Source organism: Asterias rubens, chromosome 17, assembly GCF_902459465.1.
Source record: "Asterias rubens chromosome 17, eAstRub1.3, whole genome shotgun sequence".
NCBI classification, from domain to species: Eukaryota; Metazoa; Echinodermata; class Asteroidea; order Forcipulatida; family Asteriidae; genus Asterias; species Asterias rubens.
In genome coordinates this window covers 4661028-4685109 of record NC_047078.1, presented here as the reverse complement: position 1 = coordinate 4685109, position 24082 = coordinate 4661028, and the positions used below count along the sequence as shown (strand labels likewise).

At 39.4% G+C, this 24082-nt stretch overlaps 1 protein-coding gene across 2 annotated transcripts; it reads left to right on the top strand.

The window, feature by feature from the left end:
• Positions 1-4853: 4853 nt before the first annotated feature.
• LOC117301574 (UDP-glucuronosyltransferase 2C1-like) lies at positions 4854-17261 on the top strand. Of its 2 annotated transcripts, none has more exons than XM_033785602.1 (6): positions 4854-5039; positions 8792-9427; positions 10027-10357; positions 12498-12729; positions 13555-13774; positions 14361-17261. In XM_033785602.1, the coding sequence occupies exons 2-6, from the start codon at positions 8823-8825 to the stop codon at positions 14644-14646; spliced, it is 1674 nt and encodes a 557-aa protein (XP_033641493.1). In that variant the 5' UTR covers positions 4854-5039; positions 8792-8822; the 3' UTR covers positions 14647-17261. The 2 variants fall into 2 exon arrangements, with proteins under 2 accessions (XP_033641493.1, XP_033641494.1); XM_033785603.1 differs by lacking the exon at positions 4854-5039 and adding an exon at positions 6626-6663.
• Positions 17262-24082: the final 6821 nt, after the last annotated feature.

The window sequence follows — 24082 nt, the reverse complement described above, 5'->3', positions numbered from 1 at the left end:
CCGATAAAACATTGGTGGTGGGAATTCTATAAAAGGAATTTTGTAACCTTCAGTAACTACCGACATGATCATTTTAGATGCACCTATACTTTGCCAAAATTGGGCACACTGCTTTAGTCTTCCCTTTACATTCGTTTTATCAGTTTTTAGCTCTTTGTTAATGTATTTATCGAAATCACATTGTACCTCTAACACATCCCCGAATGTCTGCTCTAGGTGTGTGACTTTAAGCTGTCCCGCTTGATCCTGTGCTGCTGGCTCCGTTGTTGATGGTTGCCGTATAGGGGACTGGGATGTTGGAATTTGTGAAGGTGCTGGCGATAAGAGCCGGGCTCGGTCGCTGATAAACTGGGACCTGGCAGGGTGAGGTTCTACTGAACTGGTTGTATCCAGCCGTCGACATTGCTCTATCTCTTGGTTTGGCCTTGGAAGTGATGGCGACGGGGTAGAATGGGCACTCTCTTGCCCAATGCCCTGGCCTTCTACAACTGAAGCACATGTCAGCATGTGGCAAGCCTATAAGAGAAATATATCAATCAGAAGAGTTATAAGAGTTTAAACGTTATCAAACGATATAGAAACGCCATGATTGTGAAAGATAACCATTGGCAAAAGAATTTTGTTAACCCCAAGTTAACACTCCCGTGTGCGGTGTTACGGCCTGAACTGATTGACTGAACCTATTGTCCCCTTATATACGCGTATACGCTTCATTGATTTGAACTTTCCCGCACTCAATAAACCACGTGACCCTGACGATTGGATTAGACGCGTTTTCAAGTCATCCCTCCGAATGAAACTATATTTTAAAAAACCTTTAGGTTATGGTACAATTAATTGCTACAATTAAAGGAACCCGACTAACTATACGAACGTCCGTATGCGCGCTCCGCCAAACACGAGCAGTTCGGAACAAGACCTATGATAACGTTTTTTTTTTAAACAAATCTAGGCGTTAGGGCTTTCTACAAATTCAGAAGCATATTACACGGAATGTTTCATGATACAGATCATTGCAGATCGTTTTTTTTTTTTTTTTTTTCAAGAAGCGGAAGAATTTTATATCCGGATGCTTGGGCCGAGTGGATTGGACCGATTTATGGGGCTAGTTTTTCCCCAATCTGCTTACCCTGTTTGTCGTTGGCGATCAATGTTTTGCACATTAACATAATTGCGGTATCAAAATACTTGCATTTTCACACCTAAAATTCGTCAACGGGGTCATTAATATAAATTACTGAAGAAGAAAATAAAAACAGTTTTTACACCGGATATGTTTGCCAGGGCGTGCATTTACAAGAGGAATCAGCTCAGGCGTGTGATTTTATTCGCATGCAGGGGATCCTCCTCGAAATCAGGGCTGGTCGATGGAAGTGGAATGGTGATCGCGACGAATTCACGGCGGTAAACAGAGCTGAAATTGTGTGTTTCGCGCTGATGTTCATTTTGGGAAACACGCTTTTCACATGCCCAGATTCACGTTAAATTACTCTTGAGACAATGTCTGTGAGCGAAATAACAGTGGTCCACAATGAAACAGCGTACATGATGTAGGCCAACGACGGGTTAATAATAGGGTTTTTGATAGAAAAATACCCAGGCATGAAGTTTATTTGTGTCGTCCCCCTCCTCCCGCCTTTTTTTTTTCTCTCTTGTTTTTCTCCCTCTTTTTTTTTCTTGTTTTCTTTGGCCTGAAAGGGGGGGGTGTGGCGTGCGCCCCACCCCCCCCGGATCCGCGCCTGCTTCCCATCCTCCTTTTATATCCCTCGTGCTTCGTAGTGTTTTTATTGTAATTGTAGTTTAGCCATTGTCTGTGTTGTAATGTTTTCAATGTGTCAATGTTTTTACTGTATGCGAGCTTTTGAATACCCTTTTGGGGATCTATAAACATTATTATATTGTATTGTATTAGCGTCCCAAAAGTCTAAAATTGTTTTAAAGGGCAACTAACTACGGAGTGTGCGAACCGGCTCCAATGGCTCTACGTTACTTTTCTGGGTGACGTGTTACGACCTTGCTGTAGTTTAAATTGAATTGGTCATGTTGTTAATTATGTGGTACACACATTGCTTATATTTTTACTCGTGCTGTAAGGTTAAAACTATGGACCCCTACCCGCTCTTTCTTGACCTTTGAACAGAGGAGGAATTTTCTCTTAGCCTGCAATAATATATATATCAATATGTTTTAAAATGGTTGAGCCCCAGACAAACTTTGTAATAATATTGGGATCTTTTTCGATAGGCATGGAGAGGCATGCGGATTTTCTTAAAGGCAGTGGACGCTATTGGCAATTGCTCAAAACAATTATTATCATTAAAGTCACCTAGAAGTGATATTTTGTCAAAATAAAGCTTTTGTCACTAGAAGAGTGTGTTTGGAATGATGTGGAATATGAATAAACAATTAACTAAGGTAAACAAAAATAGTTTTCATGGTATTTACAAATTTGAAAAAAAGCCCGACCCAAGAGGGCACTGTTCGCGACGTCAATTGAGGCGCGATGATCGATGAATCGCATGCAGTGCCAACACAACACAAGATAGTGACGCTTGGCGCAAGCTAAAAACATGCCCTCAAAGTTGAAACGTTACCTGATTTTGTTCACGTTGTGCAAATGCTCCTTTAGGTTCGTTACGTCTTGCAGGTATCTTCTTCGACTTCCCCACTAGCTGAAAAAAAAATGTTGTGATGGAGTCATGTTTTAGAAAAGAACTTTTCTCTTCATGCCAAAATGCGTGGTGTATTCCGGATTCTCTAAGCACGACGGCTGGAAGTGTTTGCTGCACAACGCTGGAAAAGATGTCGGACCGGACTACTTTGCAAACTGACCCCATATTTAAATGTTTTGCAGCAATACACCTGGTCGAAATTGCCGGGAAAATGCAGGAAAAAAACTTTTTCGAAACGTATAAACTCACGACTAGGACTTAAATGTACTTGCACGTACGTGTATTCGATGTTCGATCGGGGCAAAGTCTGCCTCGATTGACGTCACACGAGGGGTAGGCGGAGTCACCCCCACACAACTTTATTTTATTTGTTTTGAACATATAAATCGTTAAAAACCATTACAAAACAAAAACATAATTATTGTCTAGAAACATATACTCTTTTGTTTGAAAAAAAACCCCCAATTATACTTTAAAATTATCAAGAACCAGGCCCGGCGGGTTTAAACCACCAGATGAAAACCTTTATCACCACACATTGATTCCCTTATTATAGAGGTTCGCTCTTCTAATCACCTTTTTTAATCACTTCCTGTGTGAAAGATTCGCTGCGAAGGCAGCCATGTGACGTCAAACGCGGCTTCCCATTCGCACTCGCATTACATATTAACCGCGCTCAAAGGCACTGGTCATTATATAACTAGTCAAAAATAATTGATAGCATTACATCTTGCTCGGTAACGAGCAATCTGTGAGGAACGGCTCCCTCTGAAGTAACTTAGTTTTTGAGAAAGAGGCAACCTCTACTTCTCACTCAATAATTACAAAAACTTCAGGCCTGAAGCCCTTGGTCATCTAAAGCACACAAATTTGTGCAACCAAGTTTTTAAAAATTTATTTCCATTATTCTCTTGCAACTTCGATGGCCAATTGAGCCTGATTGTTCACAGATTTTTTTATTTCATGCACTTTGGTGAGAATACTTTAATCTTTGACATAATATAGGTTTTCTCGGTCAAATTCGGCAAATGAGCAGTCAATGTAATTTTCATGCGTTCGAGTTAAAGCTGTTTTGCTTTTCCAGTTGTTACTGCGTTTCAAATTCAGAATTCGACCTTTCAATTTCGTTTTGGGTCGAGTCAAACTCCTTAAGCACTCTGTTCAATTTAGCGTAGCGTCATTCTTTTTCGTGACACACACGCCTCAAGAAGCGTCTGCGAATTTGAATGCTGATTTGATGAATTGTTAAATTGAATGATTATTTTGTTAGTTCGAATGACGCAACATTACACTTGACTAATTCCAAAACGAAATCGAATGACCCTTTTGAGTAGCATTCGATTTTGCGCGAAATAGAATAGTTTGGTGGTTGAATTGGCTGCTCTTTTTCCGAAATTCCACCGAGAAAACCTATACCAAACGAGTCCTGTACCCGCAACACTGGTCTTATTTTAATGGCGATCCTTATCATAAATACAGTCTCCGGTATATTCACTTATCAGCTTAATGGTTGGTTTTCTTACAAATAGTTGCTGGTAGATTTAGATTTTTTTTTATATAATGCGCAGGTATTTAAAAAGTGGTTTTCAAAAGATTAGAAGAACCCATCCCGCCCCTAAAATGGAGCCTTCATGTGACGTCATGTCGGGAACCCGAGCCGTCGGGTCCCCTGGCATGTTTGCATATAGAGACGTGTGCATTGTGTGGCCCGGTATCTAGGCGCGTGTAGTTAGGAACCAGACTCTTTTTGCAGACGATATGTTTGAATTCCCGACGTGACGTCGATGGTAGGGGGCGGTAACTATCCACAAAAGGGGGGGGGGCATGACTTATTCGCTAATTACGCAAGTGAGATATGTCGGGGGAAAAAACAAAACACATTTTATTGATGTTCAATACATATATCAGAAATAAATGACAGCAAAAGTAACTGTTTTATTTTAACTCACTGCAGCATCCCTTTAAGCTTATTTTTTTTATTGTTTATAATCAGTCACAGTCATAATAAGTATGCACCAAAATCATCGTTCATTGTTCATGGTCCAGGTATTTTTGAACAGATCAATAAAACATTATTGGTAGAAAGTGCTGGTACTTCCCGGAGTAAAACACAAGTGCTTAAGCTCAGCTTGTTCTAAAAAATAGGTTTATATCATTGGCGCCAGTCAGAGATTATTAAACGTAGGCTCACTTCTCGTTTGGCAAGAAGCTGCAATCAACTTTCTCCAGAAGACGATCAGAGCATAGGCCTACTGATCGAAACGTCGAGTTGAAACTTTCAGAACCACCCCAACTCATTACAGATAGTCATTACATGGTGTTGTCGCAAACCTTTTCCATATTGCAATCAACGTGGAATACTTAGGGGTAAGTAAAACAACCCTTACGTTTTAGGTCTGTAATTTTGTGAGGATATTTATAGAGGCACTGAACACCATTGGTAACTATACTCGATAACATGGTTAGCATAACAATTTACTTAGTAACGAGCAATGGAGAGATGTTGTAGTATAAAACAATAAATAAAATTGTTAGCGTAACAATTTACTTGGTAACGAGCAATGAAGAGCTGTTGACAGTATAGACAATGTGAGAAACTTATCTCTCTAAAAAACAACAGTTTTTGAGAGAGGGGTAATTTCTTACTCGACTATCTAAAATAAAATACGCAATGCAGGCAAGTAGCCATTTTGTTAGGCATCTTAAAGCACCGTACCAAATTGTTGCAACACGAGTGCTTTTTCTTTCATTATTCTCTCTTGCATCTTCGATGACAAATGAGTATTTTATTGTATTTTTCCTGATTTGTGTTATTCTATGCACAGTCAATGTTGGCATACACTGAGTGAGAATACCGGTGTTTGACAATTACCAAAGGTGCCCATCAGTGTCTTCATTGTTTTGTCCTATTTTTTTTAGGTGTTCGTGCATTTCAGCACGAACACCTATTGTTTTTGTTCCGTTTTTTTTAGGTGTTCGTGCATTTCAGCACGAACACCTATTGTTTTTGTTCCTTTTTTTTCTTCTCCATCTTCTTCTTCTTCTTCACCGTCAACTCTTCTCTATAGCATAACTCAAGATTCAAGCCAAACTGATCCTTGAAACTCATCAGACAATTGAACCTCAATACGAAGACGGCACAGTTTTCATTACGTCATGATGACGTCATTAGGTGTCAAATTACAAGGTTTTTAAAGTTGAAAAGGGACCATTTTCGTTTTGCTGTATCTCAACGAATATGAAAGCTATGATGTTAAAAGTTTTCGCATCTGATAGACCAAGACTAGGGCAACATTTGAAAAGTTAACCTGGGTCGAAGTTCACCTTCGGGTTTTTTTCGTCAAAAAACAACTTTCGAGCTTTTCTACGGAATAACTCAAGATTGAGATTGAATGTAATGTTGAAACTCAAGAGATAGTTGAACCTCAGTATCAAGACAACACATACTTAATTACGTCATTATGACGTCATCGGGAATTGAATTACGTTAGATCAAAGTTTAATATTTGTAAAAATCATAACTCAAAAACTATGATTCGGATTTTGACAACCTACACATCATCGGATAGATCATTAAAAGTTGGACAAATGCTTCACAGAACACGTAAAATATTTTTAATACTTCTAGTGCAAAACGGAAGTTGAAAATTTCATAAAATCTTATCGTATTCATGTTTTTAAAACTACGTAATTTTTGTTTCAGATTGTAAAACAGCAATCCCGCTCAATCTTTTGCACAGAAATAACAAAATTTGGACCTTTACATCAGTCGAAAAGGGACGTCAAAGCACCTGTTGACCCACGCGTTTACCCCATTTTGATCAACAACGCACGCTATGTACCAGTTTTTGGGGGGAATTCCCAAAAGTGCTCTCTTTAGTCCAGCGAAAGAGGGCGCTGTAACGTTTTTAGTAACATCGAGCGCTGAGTGAATCGCGGTGAATCGCAATAGTTGAGTAATAATGAACAACGTCTCGCACCAAAACTACAAGTAGGAATACATTTGCATTGATGTTATAAGACACATTATACACCTTCAGATAGTCCATCACATAATTATAAAATGTTTACAATTCATACGTCAGCTGAAAGGTTTTAATGAACTAGTCAGGATCTACACAAATGAAATCAGTTTAAACTTGGCTTCTTGTTCAAACCAGAGGTTGAAAATAATTGGCCAATTGGGTAGGTATGTAACAACTTAAGAAACGATACACAACATTGACTATTAAACCTTGACCTCCAGTTAAACAGGAAGATGCATTTAATTATTTGAAAAAATATTACTCCAGATAAGGCTTTGAAAAACATTACTAACGCTATAATTTGTGACCTGAAAAATCTGTCTTCCGGTTCAAACCGGATGTTTAAATTTTATATTTGAAAAAAATCATAACATCTGAACCATACATTGGATTTTTTCAATCTATGCATCATCTGAAAGGTCTTAATAGACTTATCACGTGCTATACAATATGCAACCCTGTTTGACCTTGACTTCCAGTTAAACTTGGAAATTGATATAATTATAATGTTTGAAAAATAAAAAAATCCTAAACCACATGATTTGATTTTTATCATCTATAATGTCAAAAGAAAGAACTCAAAAGACATCACCAACGCTACCAAGTGTGACCTCATTTGACAGTGCCTTCCGGTTCAAAACGGAAGTTGAAACTTTATATTTGAAAAAATCATAACTTCTAAACCAAATATTGGATTTTACAACCCATCCATTATTTAAAAGGTCTTAATAAACTTATCACGCGCTACATAAAAAGTAACCCCTATTTGACCTTTTATCCGATGCAAACCGGAAGTTGGTGTTTAATTTGTAAAAAAAATCATAACTCCTTAACCAGTCATTGGATTGATGAGGTAAAATGTTGTCACCTATTCATTCACTCACTCACCACGAACACCTTGTTTTTGTAGTAAACAAAAACTTTTCATGTACCTCTAGTTGATATTTTCAAATTTGTTTTCATTTCGTCGTGATATGTAAGTCTCTTAACTTTATAAAAATAAATGAATGAACACACATAAGCAAACACAAAAACTAGAAGAATAATGGGATGGCTTTCTATGGCTTAGCTGCTAAGCACACAAATTTGCTGGCACGATACTTTTCCTTTGATAAAAACAGGACTACCAACCAAATTTTCAACTGTTGCATATTGCTTGTTACGGGTACTGCAACTGTTGAGCGCTTTTTCTGAAAATCACGTGGAAATTTGGTTGGTAAACATAAGTTTTAATCAAAGGCAAAAAATTTCGTGTTAAGCAAATTGCTGTGCTTAGCCGCTTTAATAAAATTAGACCCAGTAGGGCAGGGGAGAGTTTTAACCATTATTGGTGTGTCTTCCTTTGGATTGGAAGCCGTTGGTCCCGTGTGTGCACGTTAAAAGAACCCACCAGCACGTATCAAAAGGATCCTGGTTTGATCTGCATTATATTGCACCACAAGCACCTTGTAACCCATTACAATGTGTTATTTAAAAGAATAATATCATACTTGAAATTATGTATCTCAATATAGGTTTTCTAAAATTGACCGTGAAAACCTATATTATATTTCAAGAAAACACTAAAAGTTGAAGCACCTTGAGAGTCACTGGTTATTATAGGTTTTCTCGATCAATTTCGGAAAATGAGCAGCCAATTTAACCATCAAGCTATTCTATTTCGCGCGAAACCGAATGCTACTGAAAAGGGCCATTCGATTTCGTTTTATGATTAGTCAAATGTAATGTTGCGTCATTCGATTTAAAAAAATAATAATTCAATTTAACAATTCATCAAAGCAGCATTCAAATTTGCAGTCGCTTCTTGGGGCGTTTGTGTCTCGAAAAAGAATGACGATACACTAAATTGAACAGAGTGCTAAAGGAATTTGACTCGATCTCAAAACGAAATTAAATGGCCAAATTCTGAATTTGAAACACTGTAACAACTGGAGAGGCAAAACAGCTTCAATTCGAACGCATGAAAATGAAATTGGCTGCTCATTTGCCTAATTTGACGGAGAAAACCTATACTATCAAATAATTATTATTATTTGAAATAGAAAGGTTATCGAGAGGTATTAATTTACATTCATCTTCATTATTTTAATACAGGTGAAATTATCTGGCATCAACAATTGCCGTCATGGCTGAAGTCGGCAAGAATTTCGTCCCACTTGCTTTTATGTTGATCTGTTTGTCCTTCACCGCTAACTGCAGAAAACCAAAAGAATCCACAAAAGTGTTAAAGTTTCTTTTCTACACTGCGGGCGATGACGGTAGTCACCATGCCGTCAGCGCCAAAATAGCAGCTTCTCTTGTCGAACTGGGTCATGACGTCACCTTCCTCCTCAGCAACAGCTGTACGAAGTGGATGAACGCGAGCGACGCCGGATTGTTTAAATTCACCGTCCACAAGTCCAAATTCACGGCAGACGATCGTCAAAGCACCCTGCGTGAGATTTCACGCGCTAGCCTTCGCGGGGAATTGAAAGGGGTATTAAACAACATGCGGTACCATTTAATCAAACAATGGTATAAACCACCGGGCCAAAAAAATAACTTTAACTTCGCGACCGACTGTGACAGCCTGCTTGGTGACAACAATACAATAAAGAGTCTTCAAGCCGAGAAGTTTGACATACTGGTCGGGGAAGACCTAAGTGAATGCCAGCCTCTTCTTGCCCAACGACTTGGTCTTCGCTTTCTTCATATCAGTGCAAGGGGTTTTATGCCTGCAAGGGGAGACTGGTGAGTATAGCCCCCCCCCCCCCCTCCCTCCCCACCACCATTTTCCAGGATGTCACCGCTTTGCTTCTGGGACAGCACGGGTATCGTAGATGTCTCGGCAATACCATTACTTAGTCATTAAAAGCACAGGACACTAAAATAATAAAAGACTTCCAGCTGAATCATTTTACTATGCGTCTGGAAGCACACAATGTTGTGCAACACGGGCGGTTTTTGTTTATTTCATTGATCTCTTGCAACTATAATGACCATTTTGAGCCATCATTTTCAGAGATTTTAAACGTAATGCATTACTGTTGGAAAACACCAAGTGAGAGTACTGGTCTTTGACGATAACCAGTGAAGTCCAGTACGTTTAAATAGGCATCTCAGTCCTATTCATTTTTTTCTCACAGCCTGTCCAATCCTACATTATACATCATTTCAACGTTAACTCAAAAATCAAACGGGGTGTTGCTTTGCTTTTTGGAACCTTTCGGTTGTGTTAGTTCTATGTTAATAGATTTGGATTTATCGTGCATGGTACACGACAAGAAAAGAGTTGTTTTTATTTTTATGTGGTGGTACTTTCTAGAACCTCGTCTAATGAATCGTTTCAGGCACGGAATACCGACTCACCCAGCCTACATCCCTTCGCGCCAAGCCGGCCTGACGGACAGGATGAACTTCCTACAGCGCCTGAAGAATGTATATATGTACGGCGTCCACAAGTTAGCAAACCACCTCCAAGTTCAGTATTTTTTCGCACATCTCCAGCAGAAGTATAACCTGAGTCCGGAGCTTTACATGTCCGAGATGTTGGCCAGGGCGGAGCTTCAGATCTTCATCGGTGATTTTGAACTGGAATTCGCAAGACCTCTGCAGCCGAACACGATTATGGTTGTAATGCCTCTACTTTTTCAAGATCTACACACATCACCAGAACAAGAGGTGAGTCAGAATACTATGGAGTTTTCTCACGAATAGATGGATTGCACGTAGCGTCATCGACCGCCATTATTTGATGACAAACAATGGCAAAGTGCACGCTTGTGTTCGGCTCAGCCAATGATAGCCTTGCACGCCGCTTGCACGTTTCATCAAAAATGGTGGTCAGTGACGTCATGAGCATTTCATTGTGCGACTTTTTGGGACGAAGACTGGTTGGTCACTGAACTCTATACCAAGGAGCAATTTATTGCTCCTTGACTCTACACGGTTTACGTAAAAAACGCACGACGTACGCGCACAGGGTGCTAGACTGAACTGCACAAGGGTATGGCGCTGGTCTATCCGTGACATGTCGCATCCTTCTATTTACACACTTTTAATCATTTGACGCTGTCCACGTACAAATTATCATCAACTATGGTGTCTGCTGCCCCCTAGCGTTATAAATAATCATATTCTCTCGTCTCTTCTTAAAACCATGGCCCTTTTCGAAACCACGGCTTCGGCATATATGGATTCGGCTCAGGCTAGCTTGGCCCTGTGGTTGATTTGACATCAACGCGTGTTTTGCGTACGCGCTCAGGGCTTCACCAGGCGTGAGAACGGAGCCTGAAGCCAATCTCAAAGCCACAGTCGTGGTTTCGAAAGGGCCTTAGACTGGGCCCCTGTCTTTAATCCTTGGGTATTGAGAGCAAGTGATTACATTGGATACGATGATATCATTGTACAAATGCAGTTCTAAAGGCTTCCGTATATGTGTTTTATAAAAGAGTTTGCGGTAACTCTGATCGTCTTCTCCAGAAGACGATCAGGGCCCAATTTCACAAAGCAATAAAATTCATCGCAAGACAAATTTTCAGTATCACCATAGAGATTTGTATTGTGACATCACACTTTACTTAGCAACTACGATTGATTTGAAGTTACGATCAATTTGAGACCTTTGTGAAATCGGCCCCAGAGCATACTGATCGAAACGTCGAGTTAATCCTACGGTTCTTTTCAGAACCACCCCAACTCATTTAGAGATAGTTATTACAAGGTGTTACCACAAACTCTTCTATATCTTATTTCCACCATGCAAAGTTTCAAATCCTACTTATCTGTGTTTTGATTGGTCCAAGGTAATGTTTGTGCAGCCGACAGACATCCCCTCGGACAAACCAAAACACCGACTAGATGGAAAGCCTAAATACGCTCCTCTGAATGTTGTGTCCACGTGTGTGTATTATGTACATACATGTATACACATGAATGTTGTGCGTGTACTTGCACGCTATGTTAGTGTAGGGCATGTCTACGCATTCAAACCGAGGACTTGGAGAAGGGATCCGGGAAAAATTCACACCGAGCACGTCCTCGATTTGATTTCGTGTACAAAACCAATGAGGACGTCTGAAAAAAATACTATGTCCAAACAATGGGAGAACAAAGAGAAGTCCTCGGTTTACACCATAAACACAGCTGATAGAACTTGACTGTGTATCTCTAATGTGAATAAATGTAGGTGAAAGGTGAATATACACGGGGATTGAACTATGCTTGAGGCCAATCTCTGGCGTCAGATGTTCGGGCTATTTAAAACTAAAAGTCTACTCGACCACAATACCATCCCAACAACTCATCTACTGTAACTTGCCCGACATTAAAGCCATTGGACACTATTGGTAATTGTCAAAGACTAGTCTTCACAGTTGCTGTATCTCAACGTAGGCAAAAAATAAACCTGTGAAAATTTGAGCTCAATTTATTGGTCGTCGAAGTTGCGAGATGATAATGAAAGAAAAAAACACCCTTTTCACAAGACGTTGTGTGCTTTCTGACGCTCGATTTCGAGACCTGAAATTCTAAAACCTGAGGTCTCGAAATCAAATTCGTGGAAAATTACTTCTTTCTCGAAAACTACGTCACTTCAGAGGGAGCTGTTTCTCACACTGTTTTATACTATCAACCTCTTCCCGTTACTCGTAATCAAGAAAGGTTTTAAGATGATAATTATTGTGAGTAATTACCAATAGTGTCCACTGCCTTTATCAATGTCTCGCAAAATCAATTTCGGTTCAACAAGTCGTACGTGTTTTCGAGATAAATTAAGAGCTTGTGATGTCACGTTTGTTTCAATTCTCCAATCACTTCGCAGATACCTCAAGATATTCAAGACTTTCTTGACACCGTTGGCGATGAGGGTGCTGTTCTGTTCTCGCTGGGCAGTCACGTGAACGAGATGAAAACTATGCAAGCTCAGCTTTTCGCTGACGGATTTGCTCGGTTGCCCCAGCGGGTCCTATGGCAGTTCACTGGTAACACGTCATACGTACGCTTCGGGAACAACACTAAACTTGTAAAATGGATGCCTCAAAAACAACTGATGAGTAAGATATACAATAATTATTTAAACCTATGGTTCTTGTGTCCTTAAGCAATACACCATTGCTTCGTCCTTCGGATGGGACGTAAAGCCGTTGGTCCAATGTGGTGTGTATAACACGTGTAAAAGAACCCAGTGCAAATATCGAAAAGACAAGGGGTTCGCCCCGGTGTTTTCCTGGCTGTGGCTGCTGTATGCGCCGTAGCACCTTGTAAACCCTTATAATGTGTTTTTTAATTGGGTCTTAGAATTCATCTCTACAATAACCTATCTTTCTGAAAGTTTGTATATACTCAGCGCCTTGAGTACTTTGTTTGGTAGATACGTGCGCTGTATAAAACTTCGATATGGCCGTGTCCGAATCGGCGACTTCGGCTACAGCTACGGCTAGACCAGCGCGTCTGTCAGTGTTGAAGAATGGCAGACGCGCGCGCCCTAGCCGTAGCTGTGGCCGAAGTCGCCAATTCGGACACGGCCTATTATTATTATTATTAGATCGTACTGATCGAAACGTTGAGTCGTTACTACCACGGCCCAATTTCATAAAGCATGATGTAGGCCTAAGCACAGCAAAACTTGCTTAGCACAGAAAAGTACTGCTTAACAGAAACAGGTTACCAGCAAAGCTTACACTAACTTAGAAATAATCTTAGGACTTAGGACGAGTTCCGTATTAACCATAGACGTTAGGACGCATTGAACCCGTCCTAAGTTAGGACGAGTTACTCGAACTAATCATAGCGTTTCGTGAATTCGGCTGCCAGGAGGCATACAATCTATCGGTTGGGTATCTGCGCGTTCAAGGTTGTTCTCTTTATTATTATTTCAGATCATCCAAAAGTTAAAGCGTTCGTTAACCATGGTGGATTGCTGGGTGTTCTGGAGGCGGGTTGGTACGGCTTACCAATGGTGGGCATTCCACTCTTTGGCAACCACTTTGACAACATGGAGAGAGTCGTTGCTAAGGGGATGGGTTTGAAGCTCGAGGTGTCATCACTGACCCATTATGATTTGTATGAAGCAGTGACAAGAGTGATTAAAGAACCAAGGTACGTCCAAAATGCAGTCAAATAGGGCACTATCTTCACGAACGAAGCTGTTCGTGGCTGGAGTGGGGTACTTTTTTGGACACTTGGTAGCAGCAGACTTACCGGTCGAAATTCATTGTTCTCGGTATCGTGCACATGCTTAGAACTTTATGTAAACAGCGGAAATTTACACAGTAAATTAGTCTGCAGCCACCTAGCGTTCAAAAGTCTCCCATTCAGGGCCTGACTTGATCATGACGGCATAAAACCTTTACAAACGTTAAACATTGCTGAAACAATGTAAGTTGTAGTTGAATTAATCAAAAATACACAACTTCTGGATTTTATGTTCTTGTTTATCATTAAGCCATTAGCAGCTTTGATTCCGACTATAACCTATTTTGAAATGGAAATAAATTGGACTAAGAACTATGAACTATAAACCGGCAGAAACCGGTGAGTAGAACTTTATATTATAGGGCCCTTTTTTAAGTCACAGTTATAGACCAGTCTATTATGCCAATGGCTTGGGCTCTGGCTTATTATTTAAGGTTGTAACCAAATACGCAACTGATGGGTATTTTTATCGTCTCGTCTTTATCCCCAGATTTCGCGAGAGGGCGCAACACATTTCTGGTATGATGCGGGATCAACTTGAAAACCCGGCTGACAAAGCTGCATTCTGGGTAGCCCACGTGACCAAATTCGGTGGCAGTCATCTTCGCCCCCGGTCAGCAGATATGACGTGGGTCCAGTACTATCTAATCGACGTGTACGCGTTCTTGTGCGCCATTTTGTTTGCGGTGATGTGGTTGCTTTTCCTCGTTCTCAGGTGCTTTGTACGATTTGTCATCAGGTACTGCACGACACCACAAAAAGTGAAACAAAACTAAAAAAGAGGTTTAATTGCAACAAAAATTACGCCCCCCAAAAAAAATCTTTATAATTAGTTTCTTAAACCCAATATAATCACTTCTTTTTCTATAGATCTGTAGCTATTGTATTTGGAATTTAATTTATTGTATTTGGAAGTTCATTTATTTGTGTTGCTCATTGGCTTTTCTCTCGGTGTTAGGCCCTGCAGCCGTTTTCACGAAAGTGTGCGTAACTTGCGCCATGTCGTAAAGTTACGCCACGTAAATGCTGCGCAGCTGCGCCAGTCCTTTTAAAAGTTGCATTTCACGAAACTAGTTTTAGCTGCGCGACGTTTTATTTATTACCCACACCACGGACGAGGCTAATATCATTTTCAACGACTGTTGCCTGACACAGCTGTAAAAAGCAACGCAGCGGCCATTTTAAATCTCGACAGCAAAATGAAATATTGCTTTAAAGACTTAAATTAGCTAATGAAATTAAACTAAGGGCCCTTTGTATAGGCTACTCTTCAACAATGAATTACTGTAAGCTTATTAGTTACAAATAAATTTGCTAGACAACTCTAAGTTTAAAACACAAATAAAAAATTAAGTTTACCAATAGAAATTATCTCAAACTAGTTGGTCAATTTCTCGGGCATCTTAACCCTTACTGTTATACTATAACGACATTCTTTAACAACTTCAAATCCTTTCAACTAAATTAATCAACATGAGACCACTGTTACTCTCCAAATGTTTTGGTGAAATTCTTTGGAAGTGTTTAAAAGACTAACTTTGTGGTGGATTACAATCATAAAATTATTTCATCTTCTGAAATTTAAATTTAGCTAATATCTTTTTGTAGTTTCGAACAAAATTCTACATAATTAACACGGCTTAACAATCAATAAACTGTTATATATTTTGAAGCAGAAAATAAAAGAAGGTTTATATATTAAACTAAATTTAATTAAATAATTTTTGGGGGGTTTAATAAAGTTTATAATAAAGGGTTGATTTGTGGGTGGAGGTGTTGATCGGGAACCGATGGTTTCATGGTTGACAAATAAATAATGAAAGACGAAAGATTAGTGTTTATTAAAATTGTACTTTTCAACTATAATGATCACTGGTCGTTTTATAGGCCTACCCCTAAAATGTGGCCGATATTATTATTATTTTAAAAAAACGTGTGGTTAGCGTAAACCGTACTTTTAAACCAATGGCTGATGATTTTATGTTTGTTTTGTTTTGTTTCGCTAAACGAAAGAAGGAAATATATTTCGGCACATGAGAACCAACCGTCGTCGCTGCCGAAGGAATAACGTAGGCTATAGGCTAACCCGCATAAAACCCGTGCCGGATTTCACGTAAAATAGTGCTTAACTTGAGCCACTGTCATAAAACCTCTGTCCTTTTTTCGTTAGGCCTATAACGCTACGTAAATGTTGAGCAGCTGCACCACTTCCTTTCGTTGCATTTCACGAAACTTGTCTTAGCTGCGCAACGTTTTAATTATGGACAAACACCGCGAACGAGGCTTATATGTCTTTATTTCAACGACTGTTGCCTGAAACCGCTAGAAAAAAAAGGAAGGCACTAAATACTAAACTCCACAGCGGTTCGGCCAATCGGAGAATACCCGAGCGAGAATGACCTTTTGACGTCATTTTACATATGCTTCCATCTTTTAGACATGAAAATATTAACAACCAGGTCCTAGTGGTTAGTTCACTCTTATGTAACAACCCCCTTAAACCTGCTGCTACAAATGTACTTGAATAAAGAGGTCTGAAGCAGTGCTTGCATCTTTTTGTGGTGTATTGAGTTTTTGAGCCCATTCATAAAATTACATTTGTTATAGTATATCAAAAGAGGGCGCACTTCACTTTTAATGGTCTCGCAAAGTTACTACACAGTTAGGGTTGTGAAAGGAACAAACGAAAAAGTAGTCCTCATGACAATCTGATGCTTATTTAATGTTGTAGTCATTTGCAAACCAGCAATACCGACTTATAGTCGTCAGATAATTATTTGATGTACCCTTAACGTATTATTTAAATAATATGATTTTTCTTTATGTAACCAGATACATCACTGTTAAGCGTATTAATACTGAACAGGTTAAACGCACTGAGTAAGTTTCGCGGCTTTTCTCTTGGACATAATATTATTAGAGAATACAGACACAGGTAGAAACTATGCAGTAGATTTATCTCTTTTAGGAGATACGACCCTGGACCTATGGACCCCAACATAATGATCTAATTTAGAGAGGTATAGTGGAGGCTTGGTTGGTGAGTTTGATGTATTTTTGGTTATATAATAGGTGGATTTAATGATGTTTTAAAATAGTTTATGTCAGAACAATGTGACACAAATCCGTGTGTGGCTATGTATATTGTACATGCATAGAGAAAATTCTCTATGGTACATGCATGTGTGTATTAATGTTAGTTAAGTGACAGTGTACATCAAGCTTGAGCATACTCTATGCCCACGATACAGACTTTATTGTTGTTATTAACTCATTGTCATTTTGGAAAAAGAATAGACATAAACCTTTAATAATGTATTGATATTTTATCTGTGCTAGGTTTTTTTTTGATGTGGACGAAAAGAGAAATAAATCGTGACAGTACAACACATTCAACAAATTGACGTATGCACAGTTCTTGTCCCCAATGGCGTCAAGTCATTCCTCGTGTCAACTGAACTGACATGAAGCAAAATAACACTACATTTTAAACATGAAAATATAAACAACCAGGTCCCAGTGGTTAGTCCACTCTTATGTAACAACTCCCCAAACCTGCTGCTACAAATGTACTTTAATATAGAGGTCTGAAGCAGTACTGATCTTTTAGACATGAACATATTAACAACCAGGTCCTAGTGGTTAGTCCACTCTTATATAACAACTCCCCAAACCTGCTGCTACAAATGTACTTGAATAAAGAGGTCTGAAGCAGTGCTTGCATCTTTTAAACATGAAAATATAAACAACCAAGTCCCAGTGATATAAAGTCCACTCTTATGTAACAACTCCCCAAACCTGCTGCTACAAATGTACTTGAATAAAGAGGTCTGAAGCAGTACTTGCATCTTTTAAACATGAAAATATAAACAACCAAGTCCCAGTGATATAAAGTCCACTCTTATGTAACAACTCCCCAAACCTGCTGCTACAAATGTACTTAATAAAGAATAAAGAATAAAGAGGTCTGAAGCAGTACTTGCATCTTTTAGACATGAAATCATTAACAACCAGGTCCTAGTGGTTAGTCCACTCTTATGTAACAACTCCCCAAACCTGCTGCGTGGGGGATCGTCGCGAACCGTGCCGGAATGTTCCGAGAGCACACGAAAAATTCCGAACCGCTGTAGAGGTTAGTTTTTAGTGCCCCAGTAGAAAAAAAACTCCAAAGCGGCCATTTTAAAACGCGACCTTTTTTTACACGGAAAACAACATACAATTTAATGTTACACACATTGAAGACGGAGGAATTGTCGGTATAAAATGGCTCAACTTTAACCCCTAATCTACGATTTTGTAAAGGTAAGTTTGTAGACATTTAAAGAAAGGACTAGTTAAATGATTAACAGTATCAGACACTCGCTTTTCAGGTTATTTTGAACAGAAAAAAGGTATTAAGATGTACAAAACACTGACGACAAAAAGACGTGTGTGGATGCGATCGACTGGTGATACGTCGTTTACACAGTACACTCATGGCGGACATGCCGCAAAACTCAACAGTTTTGAAACTTCGTTTTACTGTGACCTTCGCTGGATGTAACGTGCATAAACATACATATTGTTGGGATTACTGAGTAGAAGAAGTGTACAAAATAGTAACCATGGAGGTAGATAAAATACGGGATTCCGAACTAGTACGGTCGTAGTGTCGGTGATTCACACAAACTAGTTCAAAATGGTACAAAAAAAGTAATTTTTTTAATTTCGGCAGCTTCGTCAACTATCCACGATGATGGTACATTGTGCACAATTTCAACCATGGTAGAGGTTTTTTTTCAAATAGCTTAACTGAATGCTGCTGTCAAAATTTGATTGTTTCCCCTTATTACAATTTTCTTGAAAATGGGGCTTTATGAAAAAAACACTCTTTAAATCCCAAGCTTTATTTGTCGACGATTATTTAATGACATCATAACCTTTTTAAAAACATATCTTTTTTACTTCTTGTTCTTCTCATTATAAAATCATCAACGACAGGGAGTGACCCACAAGAAACTTATTACATGTCAATAACAACACCCAAACGTGAAGTGATCATTTGTCGTGTCTACTGTTCCTCTATAATGTTTAAATTTTAACAACAGCAAATCATTTCAACTAAATTAAATTAAATTAAATGAAAACCATTCTCTCCTGCCAAATATTTTGTGCAATTCTTTTGAAATGTTTTGAAGACAAACTGTGTGACAACCATTATTTGTCATCTTCTGACAGCTAAATTTAGTTAATATCTTCATTTGTATTATTTTTGGTGCGTAGGGTTAGAGGTCTTAAAATTATGTTACAGTGGTTACTGAAAAATAAATAAAATAATAAGCCATGTAGTATTTTGCTGCAATAAATAAAAGATGTTTAAAAATGAAAATAAACTTAATTGAAAAATGCATTATGAACTAATTTGTTTCGACTTCTTTGTCTTGTATTAAAGTATTTGATTTGTTTTGATATGGGAGGATGAAGTTTTTAAATGGAAACAAAATCGATCAATTTGGGGATATGGGACTGTTGATCGGAACTGATGAGTTCATATTTGACAATAAAATTATGAGTGACGAAAGTGTTTACTGAACTTTTATTTATGATTGCAATTCCAATCAACAGTCACTGGTTCAAGGACCCCGTATTTATTTCCTTAAAAAGGTGTGGTTTTTTTTTTCAAAGCAAAACGTACTTGAAACCATTAACTGATTAATGTGTCTTGTTTCCGCTGAAAGAAAGAATGAAACATATTTCGGAAAACACTGAACCGTCGTCGCAGCCTCAGGAATAGCGTAAGCTATATAACCCACGCAAAACACGGTGGATGGCAGTTGTTTAACTCGCGCAATAAAATACTGACTTGCGCCATCAAAATTGAGGGCGCAAGTTGCGACATTTTTGTAGCGCAACTTTCAGGCTTGCGCCATTTTTAGGCGTGGCGTAACTTTCGTGAAATCTGCAGAACTCGGCCATAAATTTGTGGCGCAACTTGCGCCATAAAATGTTGCGCAATATCGGCTACTGTTGTGCTGATGGCAGTTTACTTGCGCATAAAATACTGACTTGCGCCATCAAAATCGAGTGCGTAAGTTGCGCCATTTTGTGGCGTGGCGTAACTTTCGTGAAATCGGTGGAACTCGACAATAATTTGTGGCGCAACTTACGCCATAAATGTTGCGCAAGTGGACTTACGCAGTTGCGTAAAGTTTCATGAAATCGGCTGCTGCACTGTAAACATGGCCGACTTTGTTGACCATGATTTAATGACCAGGCCGCAATTTCATAGCGCTGCTAAGCGGAATTTTTTTTGCTTACTGTGCGATTATCATTTCATGAATTTGGTGAATATTTACAAAAAACAACAACTGGAAAAACATTTAAAAAAAACCTAAAAAAACATTCAAACACTTTCAAACGTCAGGTCTTGGTCAGTTAACCATTGAAGGTCTCCCGAAAAAATAAAGAAGAAAACAACCCTTATGGGGCCCAAAGTAAAGTCTAATGGAAACATAAAATAAAGAAAATAAATTTTCATTTTTTTGAAAAATTGATTGTAGTGTTCAACTCGACTTCGCCTTTTTGAAGGGAGCATTCCATCTTGAACCTGTGAAGGTACGAAACGGTTTGCCTTTTCTTTACAGTTTATCTGTTTATTCGTTTTTCTTTAGTCATACTTTTTGAATCCTCGGTGAGCGAAATTGATTGCCTCTTTACGAAAATGATTAAATCAGCAAAACCATGAATAAAAAATAATAATAACCGTATTTCTTTATTTGTTCGCAATTGGTCTATTAGAGGGCAATAGTTCACCCCAAAATGCTTCCTATGGGCAAATTATTATACATTGTACTTTAACTAAAACGGATTTTTAAACAAGGGCTCACCAGGTTAACTGAGTTTTTTAGATTTTTTTTTTCACAGTGAAACAAATAGTTTGATGCTAGTCTTGGCCCAAGATGCTCTGGTTGTGTGAAGTCACACAAACCTCATCGCTATAAACCGCTGTGGCGGTCTCAGATGTCCGGTGTGCTAAAAGGTCCGGATTATCAACATAATACGGTAGTGTTACGTCATGCCATACCTGCCCACAGCAAGCGAAAGTAGTCGATTGATTGTAGCGCCGTTTTGCTCGTGCTCGTATGGCGGCGTCCACAAGTAAATCGTTAGCTGAACGAGTGGAGCGTCTACGACAGTATTGCGAAAAAAAGTAATCGCATAATAAAGTATTTGAGGAGCTGAAATTACGAAGAAGTTTCATCTGAAAGCCAGAAGAGGGTTTTGGGTTGCCCGTCGAAAAAGCACTCGTACGATAACTAGAAGATTTATTCGCGGCGGTAGGTAGAGCAGAGCACAGGAGACTCACGCCCGCAACGACAGCATGCTACGTCATCCCGGAAAGCTTGACACGCCGGTGTCAGATGCAATTGTGTCCATGCAATACTGTCGCTCCGGACATTTTTGCATATGCAATCTTGTCCGGGGCTATGCAAAAACCGTACGGCGGACATGACTGTATATGAATGTGCGCGCGTACGCGAGCGTACATGCACTGAACCTACGTATAATATGCAGCATGAATATGCACGTATTTAATGATTGCAGCGAATACCCATCGACCGAACATTTCCCATGTAATTCATGACATGCACTTATAGCTTGAAAACAAAACGGCGAACGTGTTCCGTCGAACAAGGGCGTTTAATTTACTGCAAGAACGGTTTTGCGCGGGGTGGACAACTGTATATGCAAATGTGTCCGGGCGGACATAATTGCATTATGCAGCAGCGTCCGGGCGAACACGATTGCATATGTAAATGTGTCCGGGCAGACACCATTGCATTATGCAGCAGTGTCCGGGAAGACAATATTGCATATGCAAAACCGTCCGGCGGACATTATTGCATATGCAACAATGTCCTCCGGATAGTATTGCATAGATGACATAATTGCACGCGACACCGGACATCTGAAATGCCCGTTGACGTCACGCGGATCTTTTAGCACGGACATCTGATACCGCGACCCCGGTATCACTCCATAAACAACGCTGCTAGTCTAGAGGGCGCTGTCATTCCAGTAAACGCAGAGCCGAATATTGGTTGCTTTCGTTTAGCTTCCCTGGGTAGACCCCGGTGTGCTCATCCAAGTGGCATATTTTATTTTTCCAGGACGAACGTCGGCACTGATAATTACCTCAAAGTTATGATGCGGGTTTTTTCCCAGGACGAACGTGAGGTAATTATCAGTGCCCACGTTCGTCCTGGAAAAAAAAAACGCCACTTGGATGAGCACACCGGGGTCGACCCAGGGAAGCTAAACGAACGCAACCATTGGGAAAGTAACGACAACTCTGCAATTAGAAGCAATTTCGTTCCCGAAGAAACGCATGGGGGAACGCGGGGTGCCAGACTAGTCTGCCCATTGGGTTGTGCTGCTTTTGGAGACAATACGGTGTCCGGCAACTACGTGACTAAAGAAAACTGGTCCCTCCATGTCGCAACTCTCTCAATAATACAGCTCTGAGATCACTATCACACCCACCGACAAAATTATGACCCCTTTTCGAAACCACGGCTTCGGCACCAGATTCGGCTCAGGCTAGCTTGGCCCAGCGGTTGTTTTGATTTTATTGCCCAAGCTTTACACGTACGTGTTCAGGGCTTCAGACAAGAGAGACCGGAGCCTGAAGCCGAGTCTAAAGCCGAAGCCGTGGATTCGAAAACGGCCCATGTCTAAGACCCAGCACAGCGGTACTGGAATGACTGCGGTTTTTTTCCCCGTGACTACACAACTGGGGCGTCTTGAAACCATGACTAATTGGATGCATTTGTGTAATATAGTTGTAATACAATCTTAAAGGCAGTGGACACTATTGGTAATAACTCAAAATAATTATCATCATGAAACCTTTCTTGATTACGAGTAATGGGGAGAGGTTGATGGTATAAAACCTTGTGAGAAACGGCTCCCTCTGAAGTGACATAGTTTTCGAGAAAGAAGTAATTTTCCACGAACTTGATTTCGAGACCTCAAGTTTAGAATTTGAGGTCTCGAAATCAAGCATCAGAAAGCACACAACTTCGTATGACATTGGTTTGTTTTCTTTCATTATTATCTCGCAACTTCGACGACCGATTGAGCTCAAATTTTCACTGGTTTGTTATTTTATGCATATGTTTAGATACACCAACTGTGAAGACTAGTCTGTGACAATTACCAATAGTGTCCACTGTCTTTAAAGTGAAGCCGAACCTAAAATAGACCAGTTTCAGATTTAAATCTGTGATCATAATCCGCCATTACGAATAAAACGCATGAAAGTTGTTGTATACAGTCTCTCACACACATCCCTGTCATGTGATATTAATTCGTTCATGGCTAACCCTTCGAACAATGTACTATCACCGCAGTAACCAATGCACCACAACAGAGAAATAAGTTTGCAACACATTTTAGCAACAGCAGTTTCTTGTTTCTTGGCCCAAACTATAAGGTGCTACAACATGAATATTCATAAATTACTCGTGCTGTGGTGGGGCTAAAAGGCTTCGGGAATCTACGTGTATCCCAACGTATGCATCAAATAACAAATCTGTGAAAATTTTGAATCAATTGGCCATCGAAGTTGCAGCAATACTAAGAAGAAAAAACACATACTTTATTTTTCACAAAAAATGTGGGCTTTTAGATTGTGTTTTAGGCCTGAAATATTTTGATATTATTGGGTGAGAAGTTAACTCTTTCTCAAATTATACGCTACTACAAAGGAAGCCGTTTTCACAATGTTTGATCATGGATGTAGAACCTCCATGATTTGATACAATCAACAGGTCTACATTGCTCCTTACAAAATAAGTTGTTATGCTGACAATTTAAAATGTGAAGGCAGTGGACAATATTGGTAATTGTCAAAGACTAGCCTTCACAGTTGGTGCATCTCAACATATGCATAAAATAACAAACCTGTGAAAATTTGAACTAAATCGCTCATCGAAGTTGCGAGATACTAATGAAAGAAAAACACACTTGTCACACGAAGTTGTGTGCGTTTAGATGGTTGATTTCGAGACCCCAAGTTCTAAATCCGAGGTCTCGAAATCAAATTCGTGGAAAATTACTTATTTATCGAAAACTATGGCACTTCATAGGGAGCCGTTTCATACCATCAACCTCTCCCCATTACCCATTACCAAGTAAGGTTTTATGATAATAATTATTTTGATCAATTAC

Coding starts and splice junctions, on each gene's coding strand:
- LOC117301574 (XM_033785602.1), top strand. CDS start 8,823: ATGGCTGAAGTCGGCAAGAATTTCGTCCCACTTGCTTTTATGTTGATC. Junction 12,730..13,554: donor GCCTCAAAAACAACTGATGA/GTAAGATATACA, acceptor TTATTATTTCAG/ATCATCCAAAAGTTAAAGCG. Junction 13,775..14,360: donor AGAGTGATTAAAGAACCAAG/GTACGTCCAAAA, acceptor CTTTATCCCCAG/ATTTCGCGAGAGGGCGCAAC.